Below are 27,991 nucleotides of genomic sequence, written 5' to 3'. Positions count from 1 at the left end.
GAAAAAAGAAAAATGACTGGTTACTCAAATTATTTACCTAAACCTATTTAGCACCAGCCTCAAAAAATAAAGATAATTTATTCATAACATTTACGTTTATATTTTGCATAAGAGCAGAGTATTTATAATGAGTTTGTCTGAATGTATAATAATAATAAGGTAAATACATTGCATGTAACCTCATAATATCTCTGTCAGTACATTAAAAAAGAACATGAAACTCATCACTCACAACACCAGCATCACACTTATCACAGATCCGGGCATTTCTGTTCACTCCTTGATGTCTGCCATCATTTATAGGTAATATGTTATTACAGGTTTTAAATTCTGCCACTCCTTGACTATTTTACAAAATATAATTCCATTCCGTGATATATCTTGAATAGTGTGTAATTACTACATAAAGATTTTATTGCTAAATTTTGATGCCAAGTTACAAGCCATTGATCTTTCAGTCTGTTCTACAGCTTTTTTAATCCAAGTTACATTAGGAACCGTTTGCCACAACCACATGCCTGAAAATCCACACTCATTACTAACTAACATTACTAACCATGGTGAAGCGTACATCCCTAACCTGTCCAACTGATACAAACAATTGTACAGTTTATAACATAATTTAGTATCTCTACCTGAAATTAACCATGCCCAATATCATTGTTATTCTGCTCATTATATATATATATATATATATATATATATATATATATATATATATATATATATATATATATATATATATATATATATATATATATATATATATATATATATATATATATATATATATATATATATATATATATATATATATATATATATATATCAAGTGGAAATACTCCAAGTTCTTCATACACCATGTCATTACAGGTGTGTGTGTGTGTGTGTGTGTGTGTTGATAGATGGATAGATAGTATAAGTGGATAGATATAAGTGGATAGATAGGTAGGTAAAACAGAAAGATAGATAAATAGATAGATGGATAGGTAGGTAGATAGATAGATAGATAGATAGATAGGTAGGTAGGTAGGTAGGTAGGTAAGTATGTAGGTAGGTAGATAGATACATACATAGAAAGATAGATAAATAGACAAATAGATAGACAGTAATGTGTGTGATAGCGAAAATGAAAACATTCCTGTATTCTGCAGGTGTGTCTGATGAAGACGTCGTAATAACTCTCCCACTTCGTCCCCTCAGGCCTAATGACGTCATGCTCGTGGGACTACATCAGCAGGAACAGCAGTAACCGCGCCTATTACGTGTACCTGCTGGTGGGTGGCTTCGTGCTGCCTGTCACAATCATCACTTGCTGCTACACCTACATACTGCTGGCACTCTTCCGCCATTCGCGCCTTCTGCTAGCCCACGTGCCCTCCAGGTGAATGTCTCCACACACACACACACACACACACACTTCACTATTCCGGTGTGTAGCGTGTGAGTGATGTCAGTCCCACCCAAAGATCACCCATTATCACTTTTGAGGTTTTTCCATAGGGTGTGTCGCGAAACCAGCAGAAGAAACGTGGGTGAGCGAATCACACACACACACACACACACACACACTACTCATCGTTCCCCCTCCTCTCCTTCCTGACAGATCTACCTCTGCTCGTCGGACAGACCTCCGAACTGCCCAGATGGTGCTGACACTCATCCTCCTCTTCACCATCAGCTGGAGTCCCTACGCCACCGTGAGCTTCATCGGACAGTTCGGAGACGTGCGGCTATTGACGCCGTGGGTGTCCGCCCTGCCGGCACTCTTCGCTAAGGCCTCGGTCATCTACAATCCCATCGTGTACGGCATGAGCCACCCTCACTTCCGCTCCTCGCTGCAGCACCTCTTCTCCAGTGTTACCTCCACACACCAACACGTGCACTACAAAGCCTCCACTGCCGCGCGTCACGTCTCCGTCAACTCAGTCCTGGCGCTGCCGGAGGATACCCAGTACCGCCCGTGGCAGTCCGACGCCTCTCCCTCGCCGCGGTGCCCTACTGGGTTCACTCCTCGGGGGCACTCCATGGGGCCGACGCCAAACGAGGAATCATGGACCTGCCTGCTGATGCCAGACCTCACCACGCCAGCCACGGGGGACGTCGCCAACCTGTCAGAGCCAGACCTGCTGAGGCACGACGATCGCATCATTCCGGCGCATCTCGTCACCTTCGCCGCCTACCACCGGGAGAAGAGACGCTTCCTCCGCTCCGCGCTCTTTTGTTCAGAGTCGTCACTGGAGCGCTACGACAGACGGCCCACCCCACAGCGGCCAAGACACACCTACGTCGGCGGCGGGGGTGGATTGCTGCCCACCACTACACCCAACTGTGTGCTGGAGCAGACTGGGCCTGGCACCTGGGACCACATGGCACTCCTCGCCCCCTCGCTGCCCCTCAACAATGACTCCACGTCAATAGGTTCTGCCTCTCCTGAAACCCCACGGACGCGCGCCACAACCTATTGCCGGAGCCCCAAACTGGCACACTCCAAGTTCGTGGTGAGTTTACGAGTACACCTGTCAAATGAATACATGATGAAGTACTACGTCAGTGCAGTATACTCATAGTATTGTTTTCATATTGGTAACAAACTAATGATGTATGTGTGTGTGTGTGTGTGTGTGTGTGTGTGTGTGTGTGTGTGTGTGTGTGTGTGTGTGTGTGTGTGTGTTTGTCCGTCCCAGCAGACCAAGAAGACCAAGCGACATTCAAACTGCTGCCAGTGCGCCGCGGGGGAGCTGGCCCAGACCGTCACCGTGGCCACCATGAATAACAACCGCCGCCGCTCCTCTACCATCCACGTGTGTCTGCGCGGCAATCTACACCAGTACGTGGACGTGTAGCCTTCAGGACGCTGATGAGGACTTCATAGCATGTTGCATTGCGTCCCGCCGCTACGCAAAACAGTGTACACGGGCGGGAGGCGGTGACTGTTGACTCTTGTATCCACGACGCCATTATCAACGTTATTCGAGGAGGATGGATCCTCCCAACCTACATCTTTAGATCGTACTAGCGCCCCACCTGTAGGGCATGACAAAGCCTTATCTCCACCTATTAAAGTTCCGTATAGTATTTTTCTAGATCATTCAGCCCAGCAGGCCTGGCATCTCCTAGACACTACTGGGCTTCATCCGTACTGGAGGGCAAGATGTACATGCAGCTAACAACAGATGACACACTCGTTATGTTAATTACAAACCTAAGGACTAGAAATGTCACTCTGCTATATATGATTCACGAGATAACTGACTAGTACTCACTAGTGGAGGCGTGATACTCTGGGACCGCACGCTCAAATTTTTCGACGTCACATCTCAACTGTATTAACAGGCTGTAGCTGAAGCTGTTTCGGTTTTCAAGAGTGTTTTCACGATACTAGTGATTGCTTGACAAGAATAGCAAACACACCAACACAAACTATGTCTCAAGCCCGGAATCTCTCTCTCTCTCTCTCTCTCTCTCTCTCTCTCTCTCGAACTGCGAGTTTCAAACCTTTAATCACGTCATTAATTACTACTTCACACGATGACTCCGAACAGGGAGTGGGGGGATGGGGGCAGCACTCAGTCAGTCAACAGTGGTAGTAGATCAGTCACCCGGCTGTCTTATCTTGAGGGCATTGCGTGTTGCAGACGGTCAAGCGGCTCGTGAACTCCTTCCTCGAGATAGAGTCATTGTTGTTGCTGACATTCGTGTGTAGTTATCACTCTTGAAAATACACTAGTTAATTAACGTGTATATGGGGTACTGATACGATCATAAGTATAAAGCATGGTACAAAGAATACAGTAGGCCTATACATGGCAGTCTGTGGGTAAAATTTGCATGCACGTGCTCGCATATCATTCCTCTCCATATGTATTCGCTCATTTATTATTTATTTATTTATTTACTGTTTTAGTTTCTAGTTGACTATATTCTAACAGTCTGATTACCGAGTGCGTATGTTCCAGTCATCTATAACCCTGTTTGAGAAAAGTGTCTTCTACTTCCATTGATTTTTTTTTTTTCTTTCGATTTTAAAGAGATTCTTGATTATCAAACAGCAGCACCAGTCTGCCTTATGAATAATTACACGAGTACAACTGATGGTGAGCAAACACATCGTCTAAATTTACGAGTTACATGAAGCTTTGAATCAGGAAGAGAATGAATTTGATCTTTTAACTTCCCTCTCAACTAAGGAAACGACCTAATAAATGAGTATATTCCGGTCGTTTATAACTCTGAGAATCAGTGTCTTCCTATTTCCCTTTTAAATTTCCATCGATATTAAAGAGAAACGGGTATCGGACAGCAGCACCAGTTAGACTTACTTTAAATTACACAATGTTGAATTCATCTGGTCTCCTCTGATGAACGATCCATACGAGCTAATAAGTGAGCTAATGTTTCGTCCACGTCTTATTTCATGTTTTGAATTAGAGATTCATGAAAACATCCTGGAATCCCCTGATGACTTCCGCTAGTGTCTTTTAGAAGCAGTAGAGATAAAACGATGATTCCTGTGATCTCGAACTTCGACATGAACGACGATGATAATGATAATAGAGTAATATTTAAGTGCGGTATGTGTGTGTTATGCGGCAAAGCGTTCCCCGAATCACCAAATACCTGTAAATACATATGGAAAGTATCATTGCTCTATAACAAAACGTGCCGCCGTGACAAAATTGCACACACACACACACACACACACACACACACACACAGATCAAAGTTTGAACTTCCAATATTTTGATATTTTAGTAAGCAATGCAAGTCTTTCATGTTATTCTTTAGAGTGGAAAATCAGAAAATCATTGCCTTTTTTTTTTTTTTTTTTTTTTTTTTTTTTTTTTTTCATTGTAGCCTTGACAGGTCAGCCTCCAATTGTGCGGATCAAAGAGTGATGGGATAATACATGCCGGAAATTACGCCCAGTTCACATAAACGTTTTTGTATGGCGTGGCCTGTGCTGTGGAGCCTCGACGCTGTTTGAGTCAAATGTCGAACGGGTCGTGAGGTCCACATTATCTAGCATTATGATGCCATGTCTCGACTACATTCCATCCATTGATTGATCCAGTGACTGTAGTATATGTGTTGGAGCTTTCAGAGGTATTTTCATGATGCTTTCAGAGTCGTTTTCATGATTTTGGAAATTATTTAACATATTCTTGTGGAAATTATTTGGCTTTTCATGAGTGTTTTCATTATTCTACAAATATTTTGACCAGGATTCCGCATCAATGTGGATAGACAGCTATGAGAGCCAACATAATTATTTGTAGTCCTTGAAAGTAATCTTGCGAGAGAACAGTGCATCAAAATACGAGCTAGAGTATAAAGAATTAATTGGAAGAAATGTGAGTACATAACATTTTTGATAGTCGCACGGTAGCAACAGAGAACATCGTCGCCCACCACTTGATATGCGGAGGTTTAAACCCGGCCCGCTCTGGTCGCTGTGAATTTTTCACTGACAATGAACAGTTACAGTCCCCTTGTGCAAGGGGATAGGGAGTGTGTAAGCCCTTAGTCTTACCCATAGTTCGGTCTCTGTGAGCTCTTATGCCTTCTCTAGTTCAGCATCTGACGGTCATGAATCCAGCACGTGACCAAGACCGTAATGGATTGTTGCAAATATGCCTTTGCCCTTGTTTTGGCACTTTTACACCTCTACCTGTCTGAACGTTTTAAAGTCAGTATCAAACAGTAACAGACTTGTAGATCCTCACTAGGCCATTCAATTTACTACTATAACTATTGTATTAAAGAAACTAGCTTAAGAATAAAGAAAAAAAGTGAAGATAACTGCAGTATAAAGGAACTAGCTAAGGTATAAGGAGGAGATAAGTGCAATCTGCTATTAACTGAATGCTTTTACAGAGCCCTGAGGCACAGTGCTTCCTGAACTCTCGAATTCTCCACAGACTCTTACCTCAATTACTTTTCAACAGGCTCTACTGGAAGATATTAGGGTTGACTATCATGAGCAGGAAAAACACTGAGTACCCGAGTAATCATTACGGTGACCCTTGAAAATAAATATAATTTTAGAACGAGGCGTTTCTGAATATGAGGCCTATTTCTCCTTCCTGGTCTTTCACCCTCCACTCTGGGGCTCAACTCTTGTTCTGTTAATCATTCTCACATTACGCAAGTGGTTGCATGCAATATGTAGTCCACGCCTGTATCTTACATCTATCTAACATTTTTCATATGCTCTCTATAAAGGTGTCGCTGCGGGAAAGGGTCGCCTCGATTAAGTGTCGTTGCTTGAAAATACCCGACTGCAAGGCGGTGGTTACATTTCACTGAAAGTCGGGGAGATTAGAACGCGTTAAGTGATCCCGGTGAAAGACTCGTCTTGGGGCGACCGGTGACTTTATCTTTAATCAAGTAACGATGTACAAAGTAAGTTACAATGGTAGCGTGGAGAGTGGGTGGCGGCCGTGCGGCTCTGCTTGGATCATGGGCCTGGTTGTTCCTACTCACTGACTCAAACCAACAGGGTAAGCTGGGTCAGAGTCGAGCATGGAGTCACGCTGCTGTCGAACCACACCCTCATAACCGGCTGTCAAGTACTGCTATGCGCTGAAACATCCTTCACCGATTTTATTCAGTGGACTGATGTTCATGAGTGCAGACTTGTTCATTTAATACAAGAAGCACTCAATATGGCTGTTTTTAATTGTTCTAGATATCATATTGATTTGACTCGAAACTCTCCGTGTTTTGTCAGTGTCATTTGTTCCCGTTAAAAGAATAACAGTATGTGTGGATGTTATTATATTTTGTTAATATTGGATCACTTTGGAATGAAATTAAAACTACATTTTACCGAGAAAAAACAGTCCACGTCTCAGAAACAGCATCAACTCTACCGGAATAGTAACTTCGTATCGAAAATTGCTTCAACTAAGCAGCTGAATGGAAGTAGCCACGCTGGAAATGTGTGAAGGTACTACCGTGTGTGGGATACGTTTATGTAATCGATGTTTGAATATAAATAGGCATGTTGGGTGTGAAATTTTAGAATAAGGTTGAATAGAAGTGTATATGAATGTCTGGGATGTAACTTGTTCGAACACGGAGGCAAGATGCTAGTTCTTTATTGTGTCTGATTGAACTGAATATTCAGTTATTTCCCAATCCCACACACATTACTTATGTTAGTACATAAGTCACTATCGGCCGTAAAAAACAAGAAAAGTAACAAGAAGCCAGTAGATTGTATAAAACATGCATAGCTATGCTAACATATCATTTCTATCCACAAAATTGTTTGGTCTCATATTAAAAGTCCCCAGTCACTCTGTACTAACAACATGATAACTGAATCCATTCCAGTCATGTACTATCCTGTTTCAAAACTTTTTTTTTCTATTAGTTCTTATTCTATCCTAATTACTTACTAAAGGCTCTTGTCTACTTCACTTGCAATATTCCTTATGGCACTTAAATACCTCCATCATATTCCCTCTAACCTACACCTCTAACGTATATAATGTTAAAAGCTTTAAGTGATATTGTGCATCTCTGTTAAGACGGCCGGGGCAGACTTCACTAGGTTGTCAGGTAACTGGGGTGAGGTTAACCTCACAAGTACAAACTTTTGGCCTGCTCACCAAACGGCACAACCACATCTAGTGATACTGGAACGCTCAAAGGCAGAGAGCTTAGTGTGTGTGTGTGTGTGTGTGTGTGCGCTTTTTACGTAAGACTGGGGACAATGAGTATGTGCGTATATGTACTGTATCTACAAAAGTGTTACAACAGGGTATTACTAGATCTGGTATAAATATAATTGAAAAATACAAATATATATCTAAAATATATCTATATACATAGTCAACTGACGTAGTTCTATGAAGAGCATTTATACGTGTGCCTGTACACATACTTGTAAATAACATATGCTGCTGCATCACTGTGTGTGTGTGTGTGTGTGTGTGTGTGTGTTTGTGTAGTAATAGTGATATCTAAGATTTGGCAGTACCAACTACCGCTGCTCCCACTGTTAAGTAGGAGCAGCGGTAGTTAGTAGTATTAGTAGTAGTAGTAGTAGTAGTAGTAGTAGTAGTAGTACAGCAGTAATGATCACTGTGTGTGTGTGTGTGTGTGTGTGTGTGTGTGTGTCCACCATGCCCCACATCCTCCTTCCTCTCTGCACTGTTACAATTAAATGATTGCTCAATAAAGCCAATCGTGTCACCTGAATTGTTTAGTTCCTCTCCTTGTGCTTCGTACCCCGTCCCTACAACCACACACGCGAACTGCTAATTACTTCCTTCAGTATAACTCGTGCATCTAACTACTTGACGCTTGAGAATCTGATTTATCTCTGTGGTCTCTTTCTGGGAAATAGCCCTAGTGAGAGGAAAGACTTCAAATACGAGCCAAGGATCTTCTAGACCAGTGGTTCCCAACCATTTTTTCTGTCTTTTTCCCCTTCAACTAGTTCACCTGTCCGGATTTCCCCCTTCATAGTGATCACGAAATTATGGAATTTCGACCAAAATTATTGTGCATAGTCACTACGAAAAGGCAATCGTAGCATGAATTTTTATTTATATTTGCATGTAGTACTTGAAGAAAAATTAACCGCCATTCTCTATGAGATTTTTTTTTTTCTGTCGGCCAGTAGCTATAGTCATTTTTTATTTCTCTCGATAGATTTCCCCACAGAATCCTAAAACTTTCCCCCAGGGGGTTATTTCCCCCAGGTTGGGAAATACTGTTCTAAACGCTTGCGAGTGTTGGTGAGAATGAAGGACCGTGTAGTCTTTCTATGGTATCCTTGGTACAAATCAAAAGAAACTTGAGAAGGAGTTAGCAAACGAAAAATGCAATTGATCCTCCTTGGGAGAAAAAAATGGTTTAAAGCAGTGGTTCCCTAACCCGGAACGTGCTTCTCTGGTGGAGGGCAGGAGCGTGAGAAGAATATGAGGGCGTAAGCCATCTGTCCAAAGAATCGTTGTATATAATTAAGTTACTCCAAGAACAGATCTCTGTGTATAAAAATATCTCATGCCTGTAGCATTTGTTTCATTTGTATTAATCCGAGAAAATTTTTTTTTTCTAAACAGGTAAGATATAAATTATAAAAGTAAATAATTCTTCATACAAGTAAACAAAAAAGCAGGGAGGGAGGATGTGAGTCTGTTAGAAGAAAGGAGGCGTCACGTAAGATAGTGTTACTTCCCTGGGCATACTTGTGTATGTGTGTGTGTGTGTGTGTGTGTAATGATGGAAGGAGCGTGAAGGGACGGGGAGCACCCGGCAGACTGAGCGAGAGCAGCGGCCCGACCACCCCCAAGCCACCTGGAAGCACGCAGCCTTCTGATGCCCTGTCATTCCTGCCGAAGTGACAAGACCTGCCGATTCGCTGCAAGTCAGCCCTGTCTGCGAGAGGTAGGGGCATGCGCTGGCGGCCTGCTCGACTCTGCTTTCCTCGACAACTCTCTCGCTGCCCATGAGTGACAAATTTGAGAACCAGTGTGTTATTCCTGCCCTAGTGTGACTTCTCAAGAGCAACATTAAGGCTTGTCCACACCAGGACTCGAGTAGCGCTTTGTGAAGCGGGAGAATAAGAGGGTAAGGGAGGGGATGAGCGTCTACACTATGCAGCACCAAGGTCCATCTAGATGGACCTTGGTGCTGCTTGGTTTAGATGATACCAAGGTCCATCTAGATTCTAGATGGACCTTGGTATCATCTAAACCAGGGTTGGGTAACTTTCAGCCCGCGGGCCGGTTATGGCCCGCAAAGGCGTGGCATCCGGCCCACTGTATTTACTAACATAACGTGGGAGTCCGGACCGCGAGGCCTTAACTGTTCTTTTTTTTATTTCTTTCTTTTTTATGGAAGCTCGGTGTTTTTGTTTTTTTCTTTTTATGGAAGCTCGGGGTATCTTTAAAATGCGGACACACTACACAGAAAGCTTGCTTCTTACTGTCTTTGCCTTTTGCTATGATTATTATATTATTGCAACACAATTCCCTGTGTTGTGGTAATTATGATAGTCACCTGTACGGCTATCCAGTCATCAGTTCTTTTACGTTTTTTTCTTTTCTTGTAATTATTTATTTGAAATTGTATGAGCTTCATATTTATTATATGATTTGTGATTTTGTGAAAATTTTTTTTTTATTTATATTTGCATAGTTATTTGTATTTTCTTTACTACTCTCTTGAATTTATATGATGCTCCTTGCCAGTTGATTTCACGGTCGGGCGGCTCAGCTGGCGCCAGTAATGGAACAGCAGCCTGCCAGCATGGTGGTATAAATGCCGGGGTTGTTTTGTATCCTGGAGTTTCTTTTTGATACTAAAATTGATGTGCAGAGATTATGAGGTTAAGCAAGCCTATATATTGTGTTATAATGGCCGGCGAGTTGACAATGTTGCCTAGTTATGCGATGTTGTGGTTTTGTGCAATAGTGTTAACAGCTGTTTTTGTGAAAGCTTATTTATATGATGCACATGTACTAATACATTTAAATTGTGTTATTTTGAGGGATTATAAATTATAATTAAGAGGCTTGTATCTACATCCCAGTTTACGCATAATTTGGTTATTGCTAGATATATGTTGGGGGTTATTCTACATAGCGTATAGCTTTGTGAGCCTGGGTGATAAACTTTCCTTGTGATTTTTTTTTTTTTTTTTTTTATTATCGCATTTGTGTACGCCGTATATATTTATGCTGCGTTGTTACTTAGTTGGATGCTTGCTGGACCGAGTGCTAGTGAACAGTCCCCTGCCTTACTGCATTGGTTGCTGGGATGCTACACTCCCATCGACTTGCTTTAATTGGTACTCAGTTCAGTTGCCAATTACTTTTGTTCATCATCCAGGGCCTGGCAGTTTTGTAAGTGAGCTGTTTGAGATATTTATTATTGGTGTATTGATTCACATATGTTCATCTTGCAGTTCATGTTGTGTGTGTGTGTGTGTGTGTGTGTGTGTGTATATATATATATATATATATATATATATATATATATATATATATATATATATATATATATATATATATATATATATACACATTAATATTTTTTTGGATCAACAAAATTGAATATCCTATCATCTTTTTACTTAAAAGGTTTTCATGATTGCTGGTTGTGACATTATACATATGGCTGATTGTGCTGTGTTTGTATTGAGCATTATTTATGTCATTTCCAACAGGTTGAAATATTACTGAATAAACTACACTGCAACATGCTGGCCTTAGTGACCATGGATTGGTGATGCAGTTATACATTATACTTTTCAAGTTAATAGATATATTGATATAAACCTACTAGCTCATACACGTTGCCATAATTTCCCATACCCACCATGGCAGGGACTTCATGGCAGTTTTCATATTCAAGTCATTGTGTCTGCTAAGAAGAGGAAAGTAAATCTTGTGTTGTCTTCAACCCTTAGTGAAGGTAGAAGTACTTCTTCATTGAGCATTTTGGAAATGCAAAATGCCTTATCTGCCTCAAGTGTGTAGCTGTCTTCTAAGAGTTCAACATGCGCCTCCACTGGGGCACAGAGCACTGAACATCGAACTATGTGACAATGTCTGCTGTCAGGAGGCAAGACACCATCACTAAACTGACTGGCAACCTGGAGAAACACAGTTCACTTTTCTGCAAGCAGACAGCTGGGGCTGACAAGGTGACACACACCAGTTACATAGTCTCCTGCCTCATTGCTCGCTGGATGAAGCCATTCTACGATGGGGGACTTCATCAAGGAGCGTCTTTTACCTGTGGTGGATTCCATCTGTCCAAAGCTACGTTCTGGCTTTGAGAAGGTGAGCCTTTCATCCCACACTGTTCTTCACAGCGTCGAGGTGTTCGAGAACATGTACAACTCACTAAAGACCAGCTGGTCAACTCCTGGTCACCTCTCTCTCTCTCTCTCTTGTTAAAAGCACTGACACAAAAGACTCGGCCCAGCTGGTGGTTTTCATCTTTGGGGTTACTGTTGAATTCCAGGCACTGATGGACAAGGTCAACGCACACCTGCTCTATTTCAGTGAGGCCTGTTGGCTGAGTCCTGGGGCCATGTTGTCCCATGTGTGTGACCTGCAACAAATTAGGACCCTCCTCTATCAGAAGAACCTCTCCTATGTTGATTACTTCTCTGACCTGCGCAGGCCTTACTGATGGACGCCATTATTCCTCTTAGCGCTCTCAGTGTGAAGTTACAAGGCAAAGACATCTTCATGACAGACATGTATGCTTACATTACTGCTCTCAAGGTCAGACTGCGTTTGTGGGAAGCTCGGTTAACTGCTGGCCAATTTATACATTTTCCTCGCTTTGCTGCTTGTTCTTCTGAAGACACTTGAGCCTCCTGAAGACACTTGAGCACTTGCACCAGTGTCGTTACTTCTCTTAGGGAGGAATTTGCCTACTGTTTCGTGGAAGTTAGATCACTGACCGCTGAATTCAAGCTGTTCACCACCTCCTTTGACTTCCCAGTAGTTTTTTTTTTTATTTTTTTTTTATGTAGGAGACATTGGCTAATGGCAACAAAAAAAAAAAAAAAATGCTCGCTGAGATGCCAGTCCCTGAATAGGGTCCAAAGCAGTAGTCAAAAATTGAAGGATAAGTGTCTTGAAACCTCCCTTTTGAAGGAGTTCAAGTCATAGGAAGGTGGAAATGCAGAAGCAGGCAGAGAGTTCCAGAGTTTACCAGAGAAAGGGATGAATGATTGAGAATACTGAGAGGTGGACAGAATAGGGGTGAGAGAAAGAAGAAAGTCCTGTGCAGCGAAGCCGTAGGAAGAGGGGAGGCATGCAGTCAGCAAGTTCAGAAGAGCAAGTAGCATGAAAATACTTGTAGAAGATAGCAAGAGATGCAACATTGCGGTGACGAGAAAGAGACTGAAGATAGTAAGTCAGAGGAGAGGTGTTAATGAGACGAAAAGCTTTTGATTCCATCCTGTCTAGAACAGCAGTATGAATGGAACCCCCTGACATGTGAAGCATACCCCATACATGAACGGATAAGGCCCCTGTACAGAGTTAGCAGCTGGAAGGGTGACAAAAACTGGCAGAGATATCTCGGAATGCCTAACTTCATAGAAGCTGTTTTAGCTAGAGATGAGGTGTGAAAATTATAAGACTTAGAGCTAGAGATGAGGTGTGAAGATTTATTTAGATTATAAGTAAAAGACAGACCGAGAATGTTCATCATAAAAGAGGGGGACAGCTGGGTGTCATTGAAGAAGAGGGGATAGTTGTCTGTAAGTTTGTGTCAAGTTGATAGATGGAAGAATTGAATTTTTGAGGCACTGAATTAGGCATTCTAAGTTTGTTCTGCCTAAGTTTACTCTGCCCCAATCAGAAAACAGAAGTTAAGCGCCCTTTCCCACCTGCAGATGGAATTGGTGGAGCTGCAGTACAACGATGAACTGTAGACAAAGTTCTGTACTTCTTCTCCACTGTCTTTCTTCTGGTATCACGTCCTCCCTTCTAGTAATTTTCCAAAATATTTTGCACATGTTCAGTGCATTGTACCCATGTTTGGCTGTATCTACTGTTGCAAACAATTCTTCTCTAAAGTAAAGTATGCAATGTCTCGCCTGAGCTTCCAGCTCTCCGATCATCACGTCAATGGTATCCTTCTGGTATCTGTATCATCCAACAAGCCAGACATGGAATCAACTTTTCATAGACAGCAGCACCAGTCATCTCAATGATCTGTATATTTTCAAATAAAATTCTTGTAGAAAATCACTTTTGTGTTTTCATTTTTCACTCTGGTCCATGAAGTGCTCATGATATTTTAATTTGTCCCTCACTTGTAAAGGGGCCTGCACACAGTCATACATGTTGGCATACTTGCATGACAAACACGTGTATGAAGACTCATCACACTGTCATACTAATTGGCAACAAACATCAGTCAGTAAAGTGTGTGCGCAGGAACGACATGTCTCTAGACGAAGACACCCCAATTGCCGTTGGGCTAGCTTTAGCGTTAAAGAAAAAAGAAACAAAGAGATCAAAATGGGCAAGAAGCTGGCTTTTAAAGATCTTGGTCTAGAGTGAAGAGCATATCACCATAATACCACAACGATGGCGTGTATACTTCGTTGGTTGCTGCCCCAGATTTCTTTGAATTTTCATGTTTTTTTATGTTCTCTCCTGAACGCAGAACGTAGGCTATTTATTTTCTTCATGACACCGTCTCGAGTGCATTCTGGCTCTAGTTCCTTTAGAATTTCTACAAGTTGAACAATCCCTTTATTCCTTTCAATTTTATTTGAGTATTCTTGGGATTTGACTTTCCATAGAGCCGGGTGTTCTCTGTAGCAATTTATAAATTGTAATATAATGTTCTTCTCATGCTGTTTTGCATTAGCGCACTCCGTACTGCTGTTAATGGACATCTTCCCTCACAACCTGTAAAGCTCAAACTGATGTTTGACAGTATGACGAACTGTCAGACGTACCAACATGTATGTGGACATATAAGCTCCGCCCAGAAAAGTCAAGCTCGGTTTGATTTTCGTCATACAGTATGACCAACATGTATGCCAACCAAACTCACCCATCACACGGTCAAACTTAGCTCCATACACGTGTTTGTCATGCAAGTATGCCAACATGTATGACTGTGTGCAGGCCCCTTAAAAGGTTGCTTGCCCCTGATCTAAAGTGCTGAAGTAAAGATATACAACATGGATGCTGCTGCTGGAGCAGCATCCATGGAGGAGGCAGTAGACACGTGCCGAAACGATAATTACTCCCAGTGAGGTCTAAAGCACTGTTCAGGGGGTGCTGTGAACCTATCACAACACAAGGGGGCAGTCACAGCCTGCCCTCTAAAGACAACTCTCTTCCTCCACACAAAACTACAAGCACCTAATAACACACACCCTTCAATCAAAAATTTTAAAATCATCATGGCGACTCCTACACCAGCCTCGGAGTCCCCATCTGGGGAGGGGACCATAAATGTCCCCAGATTGGACTGCCTTTCTGTCGACGACCCTAAGTGTCTTGACACCCCCCTCAACTTTTTCTTCATTAACTTCTGCAACATTCGCAGTCTAAGATCTAATTTTCAATCTGTAGAACACCACCTCTTCCCTTCTAAACCTCATCTTCTCTTCCTCACTGAAACTCAGGTGTCTGAGACAACTGACAGTAGCCCCTTTTCTGTTCCCTCCTACTTTCTCTATCCTCATTTTCGATCCAAAGCTGGATGCTGCGTTTATGTGCGCAATGACTTAACCTGCTCTCGTGCCCACACTCTTGAATCTTCCAAGTTTTCCACCATCTGGCTACGACTACAGAGTCACTCGCATACTAAATTTATCTGTGCTGTATACCTCTCACCTAACTCCTCTGACTATAAGAAATTCTTTGACTACTTAACTTCCATAGTGGAGCACATTCTGACCCTCTTCCCTTCTGCAGAGATCTCCATTCTTGGAGACTTCAATGTTCACCACCAGCTTTGGCTTTCCTCTCCCTTCACTGACCATCCTGGTGAACTAGCCTACAACTTTGCTATCCTCCATGACCTAGAGCAATTGGTGCAACACCCTACTCGTATTCCTGACCGTCTTGGAGATACGCCCAACATTCTTGACCTTTTCCTGACCTCTAATCCTTCTGCTTATGCTGTCACCCTTTCTTCTCCGTTGGGCTCCTCCGATCACAATCTCATATCTTTATCTTGTCCTATCACTCCAATCCCTCCTCAGGATCCCCCTAAGCGAAGGTGCCTCTGGCGTTTTGCCTCTGCTAGTTGGGGGGACCTGAGGAGGTATTTTGCTGATTTTCCTTGGAATGACTACTGCTTCTGTGTCAGAGACCCGTCTTTGTGGGCTGAGCGCATAACAGAGGTGATAGTGTCTGGCATGGAGGCGTACATTCCTCACTCTTTTTCTCGTCCTAAACCTTCTAAACCTTGGTTTAACACAGCTTGTTCTCGTGCTATACATGATAGAGAGGTGGCCCACAAAAGGTACTTAAGCCTTCCATCACCAGAATCTCATGCACTTTATATTTCTGCCCGGAACCATGCCAAGTCTGTTCTCCAACTAGCCAAAAACTCCTTCATTAACAGAAAATGTCAAAACCTTTCAAGATCTAACTCCCCTCGTGATTTCTGGCATCTAGCCAAAAATATCTCCAATAACTTTGCTTCTTCTTCTTTCCCTCCTCTATTTCAACCAAATGGCACCACTGCTATCACATCTATTTCTAAAGCTGAACTCTTTGCTCAAACCTTTGCTAAAAACTACCTTGGACGATTCTGGGCTTTTTCCTCCCTCTCCTCCACCCTCTGATTACTTCATGCCACCTATTAAAATTCTTTGCAATGATGTTTTCCATGCCCTCGCTGGCCTAAACCCTCGGAAGGCTTATGGACCTGATGGGGTCCCTCCTATTGTTCTCCGAAACTGTGCCTCCATGCTTGCACCTTGCCTAGTCAAACTCTTTCAGCTCTGTCTGTCAACATCTACCTTTCCTTCTTGCTGGAAGTTTGCCTACATTCAACCTGTTCCTAAAAAGGGTGACCGTTCTAATCCCTCAAACTACCATCCTATTGCTTTAATTTCCTGCCTATCTAAAGTTTTTTAATCTATCCTCAACAGGAAGATTCTTAAACATCTATCACTTCACAACCTTCTATCTGATCACCAGTATGGGTTCCGTCAAGGCCACTCTACTGGTGATCTTCTGGCTTTCCTTACTGAGTCTTGGTCATCCTCTTTTATAGATTTTAGTGAAACTTTTGCTGTTGCCTTGGACATATCAAAAGCTTTTGATAGAGTCTGGCACAGAGCTTTGATTTCCAAACTACCCTCCTACGGTTTCTATCCTTCTCTCTGTAACTTCATCTCAAGTTTCCTTTCTGACCATTCTATTGCTGCTGTGGTAGACAGTCACTGTTCTTCTCCTAAATCTATTAACAGTGGTGTTCCTCAGGGTTCTGTCCTGTCACCCACTCTCTTCTTATTATTCATTAATGATCTTCGAAACCAAACTTCTTGTCCTATCCACTCCTACGCTGATGATACCACCCTGCACTTTTCCACATCTTTTCATAGACATCCAATCCTTCAGGAGGTAAACATATCACGCAGGGAAGCCACAGAACGCCTGACTTCTGATCTTTCTAAAATTTCTGATTGGGGCAGAGCAAACTTGGTATTGTTCAATGCCTCAAAAACTCAATTCCTCCATCTAACAACTCGACACAACCTTCCAGACAACTATCCCCTCTTCTTCAATGACACTCAACTGTACCCCTCTTCTACACTGAACATCCTTGGTTTGTCCTTTACTTATAATCTGAACTGGAAACTTCACATCTCATCTCTAGCTAAAACAGCTTCTATGAAGTTAGGTTTTCTGAGACGTCTCCTCCAGTTTTTCTCACCCCCCCAGCTGCTAACTCTGTACAAGGGCCTTATCCGTCCATGTATGGAGTATGATTCACATGTCTGGGGGGGTTCCACTCATACTGCTCTTCTAGACAGGGTGGAATCAAAAGCTTTTCGTCTCATCAACTCCTCTCCTCTAACTGACTGTCTTCAGCCTCTCTCTCACTGCCACAATGTTGCATATCTAGCTGTCTTCTACCACTATTTTCATGCTAACTGCTCTTCTGATCTTGCTAACTGCATGCCTCCCCTCCTTCCGCGGCCTCGCTGCACAAGACTTTCTTCTTTCTCTCACCCCTATTCTGTCCACCTCTCTAACGCAAGAGTTAACCAGTATTCTCAATCATTCATCCCTTTCTCTGGTAAACTCTGGAACTCCCTGCCTGCTTCTGTATTTCCACCTTCCTATGACTTGAATTCCTTCAAGAGGGAGGTTTCAATACACTTATCCACCAATTTTTTACCACTGTTTTGACCCTTTTATGGGACTGGCATTTCAGTGGCCATTTTTTATTAGATTTTTGTTGCCCTTGGCCAGTGTCCTTCCTGCATAAAAAAAAAGAAAAAAAAAACTTTTGTAGAATACTGTGGGAGCTGCTTCCACAAAGTTTTTAAAAATAAAGAGGAAGTTTTGGTACAAGGAATGGCCTGACAATGAATTGCGCATCACCACCACAAAATGCCTCTTGCCAGACTTCCCTTTGCCGACCCCACATGAATCTGCTCTCATATCATAATGTGGTCTTTGGACTCATGTGGCACACTGTGAAGCACCACAAGAGTCCCAGTGTGGACGGCCCTTTAGCGGTGCGCCACTCGCCCACACTGGCTCCACACCTGTGCCTGATGGCATATTTCTGAAGTCTGGAAGAGTAGGTGTCAATCACTCCTGAACACACTAAACTGGTCTAAACTAAGTTAGGTTAGGTTAATTTTAGCTCCTTATGAGTACTGTGGGAACTATTTCTAGGCCCGATAACAAGAACGGCCAATATCAAAAGGTTAGGTTTTGAGAAAAATGCCATTCTAGCACAAAGATTTCTGACTGATCATTGACTTTAGCTCAGAACAGAGTGCTGGTGTGGCTTCCCTATCGCACCACTGACTTTGACTGTTATAGCACTGATAGAAACATGTAATTCCAGTTCCCTGGTAGGCTTGTCTCAAAAGGGCCATTTTTTGACGTTGGCCCTTCTTGTTCTCAGGCCTAGATTTGACCTTATCACTCACCCAAGTGCCTTCCAGGTAATATATAATCATAGAGCATCATTAAATGTAATTATAAGTAACTGATAACTTAGCTGTGATTTGAGCCAGTGGGGAATGGTGGTCAGTTGCAGTCACTAGGTTCCAGACCAGCGGCAGGTCAATGTTTTTTGTAGTTAAGGGTCTATTTCATAGTCACTTCGTGTTGTTGTGATCGTTACCAATGAGTGGTGATGTCCACCACCAACAACAAATCTGATTTCAGACGTTTTTTGCAGTTTTGTTTGTTTTGATCCTTAACAGAAATTGGAATCTTTGGTGATGCTGGCTTGGGAGCTGCTGGGCCTCCCCAATGGAGCTTACCACTGCATTTATTTCTTGTAAATATCACAAGTTCTTATATTCTTGTACTTGTCTTATTTCCTAAATTGTATGTTAAAATTATTTAACAATACAACAACATTTTGTAGGCTATAATAATATGATAAAATTTAAGAAGAATTTGGATGGCAGCATGAATTCACTTCATTAGCTGATGAAAACTTCACTACCTGTCACCCTTATTTCATCTACTGTACCTCCTTGGTTAAAACTGTAATAATCCTCACAAATGCACAGGGTGTATAGAATCTGTCACCTAAGAGAAATATTAGGTAATATTGAAATAACATTAACATTTCCATCAGAGGGCTAGGCTTGCTTCCGTTAGGCTAGCTTTAGATTAATTCAGTTCATTGATTTAATTGCTAATCCTTTCAATGGATAGATCATGATTAAAAAAAAAAATCATATTTTTCTGAGAAATAAATAATCACTGTTGCACCACCATTACACCTGTCCATTCTGCAGCACAAGAAGGAATCCGCTCAGATATCCACAGATTGCTTTATTCATAATTCACATCATCTCAACATAAAAATAAATTTTGGTGATCCAAAAAAAAGATGGTTGGTTGTACCGTAGTTCCTCAAAGGAATAGTGGTATTAGTCATTGTCATATTTAATTTAATGCAGAAATCTATTATTTTTGCAGCTAAGATATATTCAGTGAACCTAGTGTTATGCAGCCGGAGGTTCCTTACCAATCTGGTTTGCTCTGCCACTGATGCTACCCCAAGATACGTCACTTCTCAGGATTTTTGGCTATTGTCACTGTGTGAACATAAGAACATGAGAAATAAGGGAAACTGCAAGAAGCGACCAGGCTTACACGTGGCAGCCCCTGTATGAAATATACTTATCTATTTCCACCTATCATCCCCATCCATAAACCTGTCTAATCTTCTCTTAAAGCTCCCTAATGTATTAGCACTAACAACATGATTACTGAGTCTGTTCCACTCATCCACTCTATTTGAGAACCAATTTCTTCCTATCTCTTTCTTAAACCTAAATTTTTCAAGCTTGAACCTGTTATTTCTTGTTCTATCCTGGTTGCTGATCCTAAGAATTTTGCTTAAATCCCCCTTGTTATAACCCTTGTACCACTTCAAGACTTCTGTCAGGTCCCCTCTTAACCAACGTCCCTCTAAAGAATGTAAATTTAACAGCTTCAATCTTGCCTCGTAAGGAATACTCCTTATTCCCTGTATCCTTTTAAGTGTGTGTTTTCAACTTACCAAGTTACATGGGTCTGGTGTCCAGGGTCTCATAGGTTACTCAGCTGTTACTCAACTACTGGACTGGCAAAAGTGGTCTTTAGCAGGAAAATCACAGTTGTTTATTTAACACTTGCCTCCAGTCTCAAAGCTGTATGCAGAGTCTTCTTCCTGTATGGAGCTGCAAAGCAGACTGCCACATTAGCAGCTCCCCCCACCCCCTCCCTCAGTCATTCATCTCATAAGTTGCCAATGCGTGATTTACAAACAATAATTCACACACACACACACACACACACACACGCACACTCGTATATTTCCCTAGCTAATACAAGTAAAACTCTATGCTAACTCTTAATAACACTGCCACTCCTCATTCACGTAATAAACATGACAATACACAGATGCCATTGGCATCCCCCTTTGTGCCACTTCTACAGACTCTACAGCCCAAACACATACATTCATATACATCAACATCAGCCTTCTGGCTATAATATGCAACACTGGTCCCCTGGTCCCCTCCTAATGTGTGGTGACCTCACCCTATCCCACTTAAACAGCCCCTCTGTCTTCTCTTCTGTAACTTTTCCTTCAACAGTGCATCATATATTTTCTTTCCCTCTTGATCTTGTTTGGTGCAATCCTGATTCTACTCACATCTTCATCATTACTGTCTTTCAGCAGCCCCCCCTCTCTGAACTACCTCCCATTTATCATATACATCATTTAGGCATACTATTAGAGGCCTCTCTCTCCCTCTCACCTTCGTCCCCATTCTATACATTTTCTCTTCTTATGCTCCTTCCACACCTAACTTCTCATGTAAGACATGTTCACAAATCTCCCTGTCCTCTCTCTCCTATTCTCTGGCCTCAGCCTGCTCATTTTTCTTAATACTGAAAACTATTATATTCTTTTTTTCTTTATCAGATTTTTCTTCCAATTCTTCCATCACTTATCCAGTTACTCTCCTCTCCATCTCTTCCTCTTTCTCCTTCATTCTTTCCTCTCCTATTCTCTGGCCTCAGCCTGCTCATTTTTCTTAATATTGAAAATTATTATATTCTTTTTTTCTTTATCAGATTTTTCTTCCAATTCTTCCATCACTTATCCAGTTACTCTCCTCTCCATCTCTTCCTCTTTCTCCTTCATTCTTTCCTCAAATGTTGCAGCTTCATTAATTTTTTTCATACATCTTTTTTCACTTGTTTGTCTCCTGCCCCAGGTCTCCCAGGCTTTCCCCACCAGCTTTTTCATTCCACTTCTCAATTAATTCTACCTTTCTATTCATCTTATAATTTTTTTTTTCTAAATCTTCCATCTACTTTAACTGCAAAAAAAAAAAAAAAAAAAAAATATATATATATATATATATATATATATATATATATATATATATATATATATATATATATATATATATATATATATATATATATATATATATATATATATATATATTTATTTATTTATTTTATTATTTTTTTTTTTTTTTCAATTTTCCATCTCCTTTAACTGTAAAGAAGGAGATGCAATCAGGATTGCACCAAACATGACCAAGAGGGAAAGAGAATATGATGCACTGTTAAATTTTATTAATTTTTTCATACATCTTTTTTCACTTGTTTGTCTCCTGCCTCAGGTCTCCCAGGCCTTCCCCACCAGCTTTTTCATTCCACTTCTCAATTAATTCTACCTTTCTATTCATCTTATAATTTTTTTTTTCTAAATCTTCCATCTCTTTTAACTGCAATATATATATATATATATATATATATATATATATATATATATATATATATATATATATATATATATATATATATATATATATATATATATATATATATATATATATATATATATATATATATATATATATATATATATATATTTTTTTTTTTTTTTTTTTTTTTTTTTTTTCATCTCCTTTAACTGTAAAGAAGGAGATGGAATCAGGATTGCACCAAACATGACCAAGAGGGAAAGAGAATATGATGCACTGCTAAAGGAAAAGTTACAGAAGAGAAGACAGAGAGGCAGAATTATGAGAGTGGGAGATAGAACCAGCAGGGCTGTTCTAATCCGTCAAACTACCATCTTATTGCTTAAATTTCCTGCCCAACTACTGTCCTATTGCTTAAATTTCCTGCCTATCTTAAGTTTTTTAATCTATCCTCAACAGGAAGATTCTTAAACATCTCTCACTTCACAACCTTTAATCTGATTGCCAATATGGGTTCCATCAAGGCTGCTCTACTGGTGATCTTCTGGCTTTCCATACTGAGTCTTGGTCATCCTCTCTTAGAGATTTTGGTGAAACTTTTGCTGTTGCCTTAGACATATCAAAAGCTTTTGATAGAGTTTGTTACAAAGCTTTGATTTCCAAACTCCCCTCCTACGGCTTCTATCCTTTTCTCTGTAACTTCATTTCAAGTTTCCTTTCTGACCATTCTATGCTGCTGTGGTAGACAGTCACTGTTCTTCTAAATCTCAAGATTCTGTTCTGTCACCCACTCTCTTCCTATTATTTATGAATAATTTTCTAAATCTTCTTGTCCTATCCACTCTTGCACCAATGATACCCCCCTACATATTTCCACCTCTTTTTGTTGACATCCAACCCTTCAGGAAGTAAACATTTCAAGCAGGGAAGGCACAGAATGCCTGATTTCTGATTTCTCTAAAATTTCTAATTGGGGCAGAGCAAACTTAGTATTGTTCATTGCTTCAAAAACTCAATTCCTCCATCTATCAACTTGACATAACCTTCCAGACAACTATCCACTCTTCAATCACACTCAACTGTCCCCCTCTTCTTTTTTTTTTTTTTTTATGTAAGAAGGACACTGGCCAAGGGCAACAAAAATCAATAAAAAAAAATGCCCACTGAAATGCCAGTCCCGTAAAAGGGTCAAGGCAGTGGTCAAAAATTGGTGGATAAGTGTCTTGAAACCTCCCTCTTGAAGGAATTCAAGTCATAGGAAGGTGGAAATACAGAAGCAGGCAGGGAGTTCCAGAGTTTACCAGAGAAAGGGATGAATGATTGAGAATACTGGTTAATTATAGAAGTACATGAGACTTACCATGGGTCAGTTGAAATGTGCTTCGGATTTTGCGAAGCAAGCCACCGCTGCTGGAGAGAGCTTTCACATGAGATACACAAAGATCAAGGTACCGACAGACTTTAAAGAGCTGAGAGCCACCCACATGCCACAAGTTCCCGAAAAATGCCCGTCGGAAAGAGAAACACAAAGTCAAAAGCCCATCTTTCCGAAGGGTGGGAGTGGTGGGCATGTGAAAGCTCTCTCCAGCAGCAGTGGCTTGCTCCGCAAAATCCGAAGCACATTTCAACTGACCCATGGTAAGTCTCATGTACTTCTATAATTTTACTTCAGCAACCCACCGCTATTGCTGGAGAGGCTCCACATGAGATTTTAAAGCCATGTGGGTGTACTCTCAGAACTACACAATCCTTAACGTTCTCCAAGTGAGTGATTGAAAATTAAACAAACTAAATATGTATCCCAACTTCATTGTATGAAAAATCCTCCTCCTTAAACAGATATGTCCCTTACAAAAACATATAGTACATGTATAAAACAAACAAAATATGTCAATTGAGATCCAACGCAAATGAATAGAGAAACCTGTTAACATTACAATACAGAATCCAGTATGGCCTCTTGAAAAAAATCTGAAACCTGAGTGATCTCCTTATTATAGTGTTTAGCAAAGGTTGTCTCCTGAGTCCAACCTGCCTTAGATAAGATAATGTTAACTGGGACATCCATGGCTTTGGCCTTGGAAGCAGAGGCTGGTCGAACACTGCCAGCCGTGAATTTCTTAGTATTAATACCACAGTCGACAAGAACAGTTTTAATCCACCTTGCCACTGTATCTTTGGAAACACTTTTATGTGGCTTCACCACACTGATGAGGAGTTTCCCATTATCCTTCCCAAATTCCTTTCTCAGATTCTCCGCTCTGTTAATATATTCCTTCAAGGTATTTACAACACACATTCTAGAATCAGGTAAATAAACATAAAACTTAAGCATTCTCACATTAAACTTCGGACGACACTGCTTAATGTTGCCCCCTAACAAAAGAGATACAGAATTGTTATCAACAATAGCATTGGAATACAATAATAAATGTAAGGTCTGTACTCTTGCAGCTTGAGTCAATGCCATAAGCATCACCAATTTCAAAGTTAAAGATTTCAAAGATAGGTCTTGTAATGGGCTCATGGACCTCAGCTTCTGCAATACTGGCTGCACATCCCAGGTTTCAGCATACCTAGGGCAAGAGGGTCTCAAGTTAAACACACCACGCATAAACCTATTGATAAGTGGATGATTCCCAGCTCTACATCCTTCCAACATAATGCCTAAAGCAGAGAGAGCACCTCTTGCTGTGTTAACAGACTCATACCCCACCCCTCTATGAAATGTCTCCGAAAGGAAATTCAAAACACTAATTACAGACGGAGTAGAGGGATTGATATTCCATCTATCACAAAATGATGACCATCTTTTAATGTGTGGTCTATATTGCCGCATCGTACCTGGTCTCCACGATGCCATGATAATCTCTGTACCTTCTGACGATACACCTCTCCCTCTAAGTTGTTGCCTGACAAAAGACATGCCATCAATTGGGTGTGGGTCATAATCGGGTGTTCTTCCGCTGATGAGGGATGTCGTAGTACATTTGTTTTCTGAGTGATGAGCCTGGGGGCCTTGATCAACATTTGCAGAAAAGGGCCCATCCAAGGTTGGGAATTCCACATTGGAACAACCATCCACCCCTTGGCTCTCTCCTCCCTCATTTTCTGTAGACACCTAGTAATGAGAGAAAATGGTGGGAAAAGGTAAATCAGATCGAAACTGGCCCAATTTAATGTGAACACATCCACATGCTTTGCTTCAGGATCAGGTCTCCATGAGCAAAAACAATCTATTTGCTTGTTTAAGCGAGAAGCAAATAAGTCAATGGAGGGAGTTCCAAAAACTATACACAACTCTTTAAAAATCTTTGGATTAAGTTTCCATTCATGTTTGTCATTAAAATTATGAGAGGCTTCATCCGCCAACACATTCTTCTTTCCTGGTATGTGTGCACAAGTAATCCAGATGTCATTGGAAATACACCAGTTCCAGATATCAATGCAGATAGAGTTACACACTAGTGATTTAGTTCCACCCATCTCATTAACATAAGCAATGGCTGTGGTATTATCACACATAACTTTAACATGGCAGCCTTTAAGCAAGTAAGCAAAAGATTGAAGGGTAAACAAGATGGCCTTGAGTTCCCTTGCATTAATGTGTAGGCAACTTTCTTCTGTTGTCCATTTACCATTGGTGGAATGCTTTAATACACAACCACCCCAACCTAAATCTGAGGCATCAGTAAAAACTTCAACAGAAGGAGCAGTCCGAATAATTTTCCGAACTTGCGTACCTACTTCAGAGATCCACCAACTCAGCTCCATTTTCATTTCCTTTGAGATAGTCATAAATTTGTCAAAGTTGCCCTTTCCTACCTTTAATGCAACAATTTTGGCCTTTTCTAAAATTCTGTAATGGAGCTTACCTAATTCAACGGCCGGAATGGCAGCTACCAATACTGACTTGTCCACATTAATACAAAACCCCACATTTTGCAAAATTTCCACAGTATCCTTTAAACAAGCAACACAATCCTCAACTGACTTGCTACATATAAGAGTATCATCTATAAAGGAAGTAATGGTGTAGCCTTTCAATCTCAAAAAAGAAAAAATCGGCTTCAAAAGTTTAGTGAAAAGACGAGGACCTGCAGAAGCACCATTAGGAAGGCAAGTGAATTGGTATATCTTCCCTGCCCATTTAAAACAAAGGTATTTTTGCTGCTCCTCTGCAATTTTGACTGAATAATAAGCATGCTTCAGATCCACCAAAGCCATGAAAGCGCCTGAACTGATTAGCCTAATTGCCTGCTCAAAATTTTCCATTTTGAAATGGATGTAATTCATGAATTTGTTGAGTTTCTTCAAATTAAGCACCAACCTGTAGCCACCCTCTTTTTTCTCTCTCAAGAAAACTGGTGAAATAATCTGGCCCACCTGTCTGTGAGTCTCTTTGATAACCTTCTGGCTCAACAATTTATCTATTTCATTAGTCATAATAACTTTCTCCTCATCACTAAATTTGTATTCCACTTCCTCAGAAAATAAATGAGTAATGTTCTGTTCATCAATCTCAAGATGGCAAAGTTTAACAATGTCCAAAATGAAAGGATCACTAGTAAGTTTGCACCATTCACCAATAAACTTATGAAGCTGACCCGCTTCAAAGTCATTCCTTACCTGAATTACTGCCGGGGATTGTAGTGTCCCCGGCCCCTTGGGTTTTTTGAAGAGGAGTTCCCTCTGTGATAAGAAGGGCAGCCGTCCCCTCTGGTGGCAGGTTTGTGTAAGCCGTAAGATTTAAACCGGGTAGACATACCCCGGAAAGCTGGCTTCCCAAAGAAACCACGTTGCTTACCACCACTTAACTTCCGAAGACCTGGAGCTCCAAAATGGGAAGTCTTCTTGTGGGTAAACTTGTTCTTCAGCCTTTCGGCCTCCTCAATCTGTTTGGTAGCTTGAGTAAGATCATCCCCAAACAGTAAGCCAGTCGCAGGAGTCTTATCAGTGCATAAGTGCGCATACTTTTGGTTTATCTCTCGTTTGAGGAAAAACTGTCTATTCATATTCAGTTTAAAGTTTGCATGCCCTAACAACCCCAAGGCACCATTAAGCATAGCCACCTCATGACCAATAACCTGATTCTGCTCCTCATTGGCAAACTTGTCCAGAACAGTAAGTGATTTAACCATAATAGTGGCAGCCTTAGTTATATCCTTACCAATTTCCTTCAGTCGGAAATCAGCTTTCTTTGCCTCAGTGGGTAGGGCATCCAGCACTTGTGAGTTGCACTTGACTGGGATAAGTGCCTTACAGTTTCTAGGACGTTTAGAAGCCTCATCTGCCAAAATCTCCTTATGGTCTTCCTCTTTCAAACCATGAGAAAACCAGTGATTCACTATTGCAGCAATCGGTTCTTCAATAGCTTCAGAACAGTCATCCATAGGCACATAGGCCTTAGCTGCTTGTAACAGAATACTGCCCGAAGGAGCTTCATCTTCAATCTCACCTTCTTCAGCACTCATTTCTTGTGACCTAAACCCAGAAAATGCACCAGAGGAAGAAGGGGGAGGGGAGGCAGAAATCTCACGAGTACCCCCTAAGTCCTGTGCTGGCCCAGATCTGATGCCTGATGTGCCAGGCTCAGAACCAACACTTGCCGTGGCACCTCTGTCACTCTTAAGTTTATTCACATCCTCCTGAAGTGCAGCCCAAGCCTCCAAAAACTTGGATAACGTAGTATTGTTAACATCTCCAGACTGGCTAGCTGGTGGTCGGGCGTCCATCTTAGACACACGATCACTTGCAACTTCATCCTCCCTAGCAGAGGCCCCAGACCGTTGGATATTCTTCCTCTTTTTATGCCTAGTGGACGAATAGAGTCGGCTTCCACAAGAATGTGAAGAACCGCTTCTTGGAGGTGTAGAATCCCCCGAGGAAGACATATTGATGAACCAAACTCCTTCACAACAGTACACTCTGTCACCTGTCCCGCTCCTGAGAGATAACGGGAAAAAACACAGACAAAATAATCTTAGTTCAGCCCTCTCTTAATACAGATAACGGGATATAATCAAATCGAACCTTAAAACCTGCACCACG

General features: G+C 41.3%; 1 protein-coding gene and 1 long non-coding RNA gene across 2 annotated transcripts in view; one reads left to right on the top strand and one right to left on the bottom strand.

Annotated features, from left to right (window-relative positions):
- LOC135112840 (rhodopsin-like) overlaps positions 1-4,801 on the top strand; it is a 95,289-nt gene extending 90,488 nt beyond the window's left edge. Inside the window, exons 6-8 of the mRNA XM_064027710.1 lie at positions 1,204-1,384; positions 1,607-2,501; positions 2,691-4,801. Coding sequence (XP_063883780.1) covers positions 1,204-1,384; positions 1,607-2,501; positions 2,691-2,846 — 1,232 coding nt within the window. The 3' untranslated portion in view covers positions 2,847-4,801. The remainder of the gene's footprint in view (positions 1-1,203; positions 1,385-1,606; positions 2,502-2,690) is intronic.
- Positions 4,802-23,733: 18,932 nt separating this feature from the next.
- On the bottom strand, positions 23,734-27,392 carry LOC135112836 (uncharacterized). Its single transcript, XR_010274575.1, has 2 exons — positions 24,785-27,392; positions 23,734-24,516 (listed from the first exon to the last, which is right to left on the bottom strand). It is a non-coding gene; the product is annotated as an uncharacterized LOC135112836 (long non-coding RNA).
- Between the last annotated feature and the right edge of the window lie 599 nt (positions 27,393-27,991).

Source organism: Scylla paramamosain, chromosome 24 (assembly GCF_035594125.1).
Source record: "Scylla paramamosain isolate STU-SP2022 chromosome 24, ASM3559412v1, whole genome shotgun sequence".
Lineage (NCBI taxonomy): Eukaryota > Metazoa > Arthropoda > Malacostraca > Decapoda > Portunidae > Scylla > Scylla paramamosain.
Note: the sequence above shows the minus strand (reverse complement) of the source record. Positions and strands in the feature narration are given on the sequence as shown.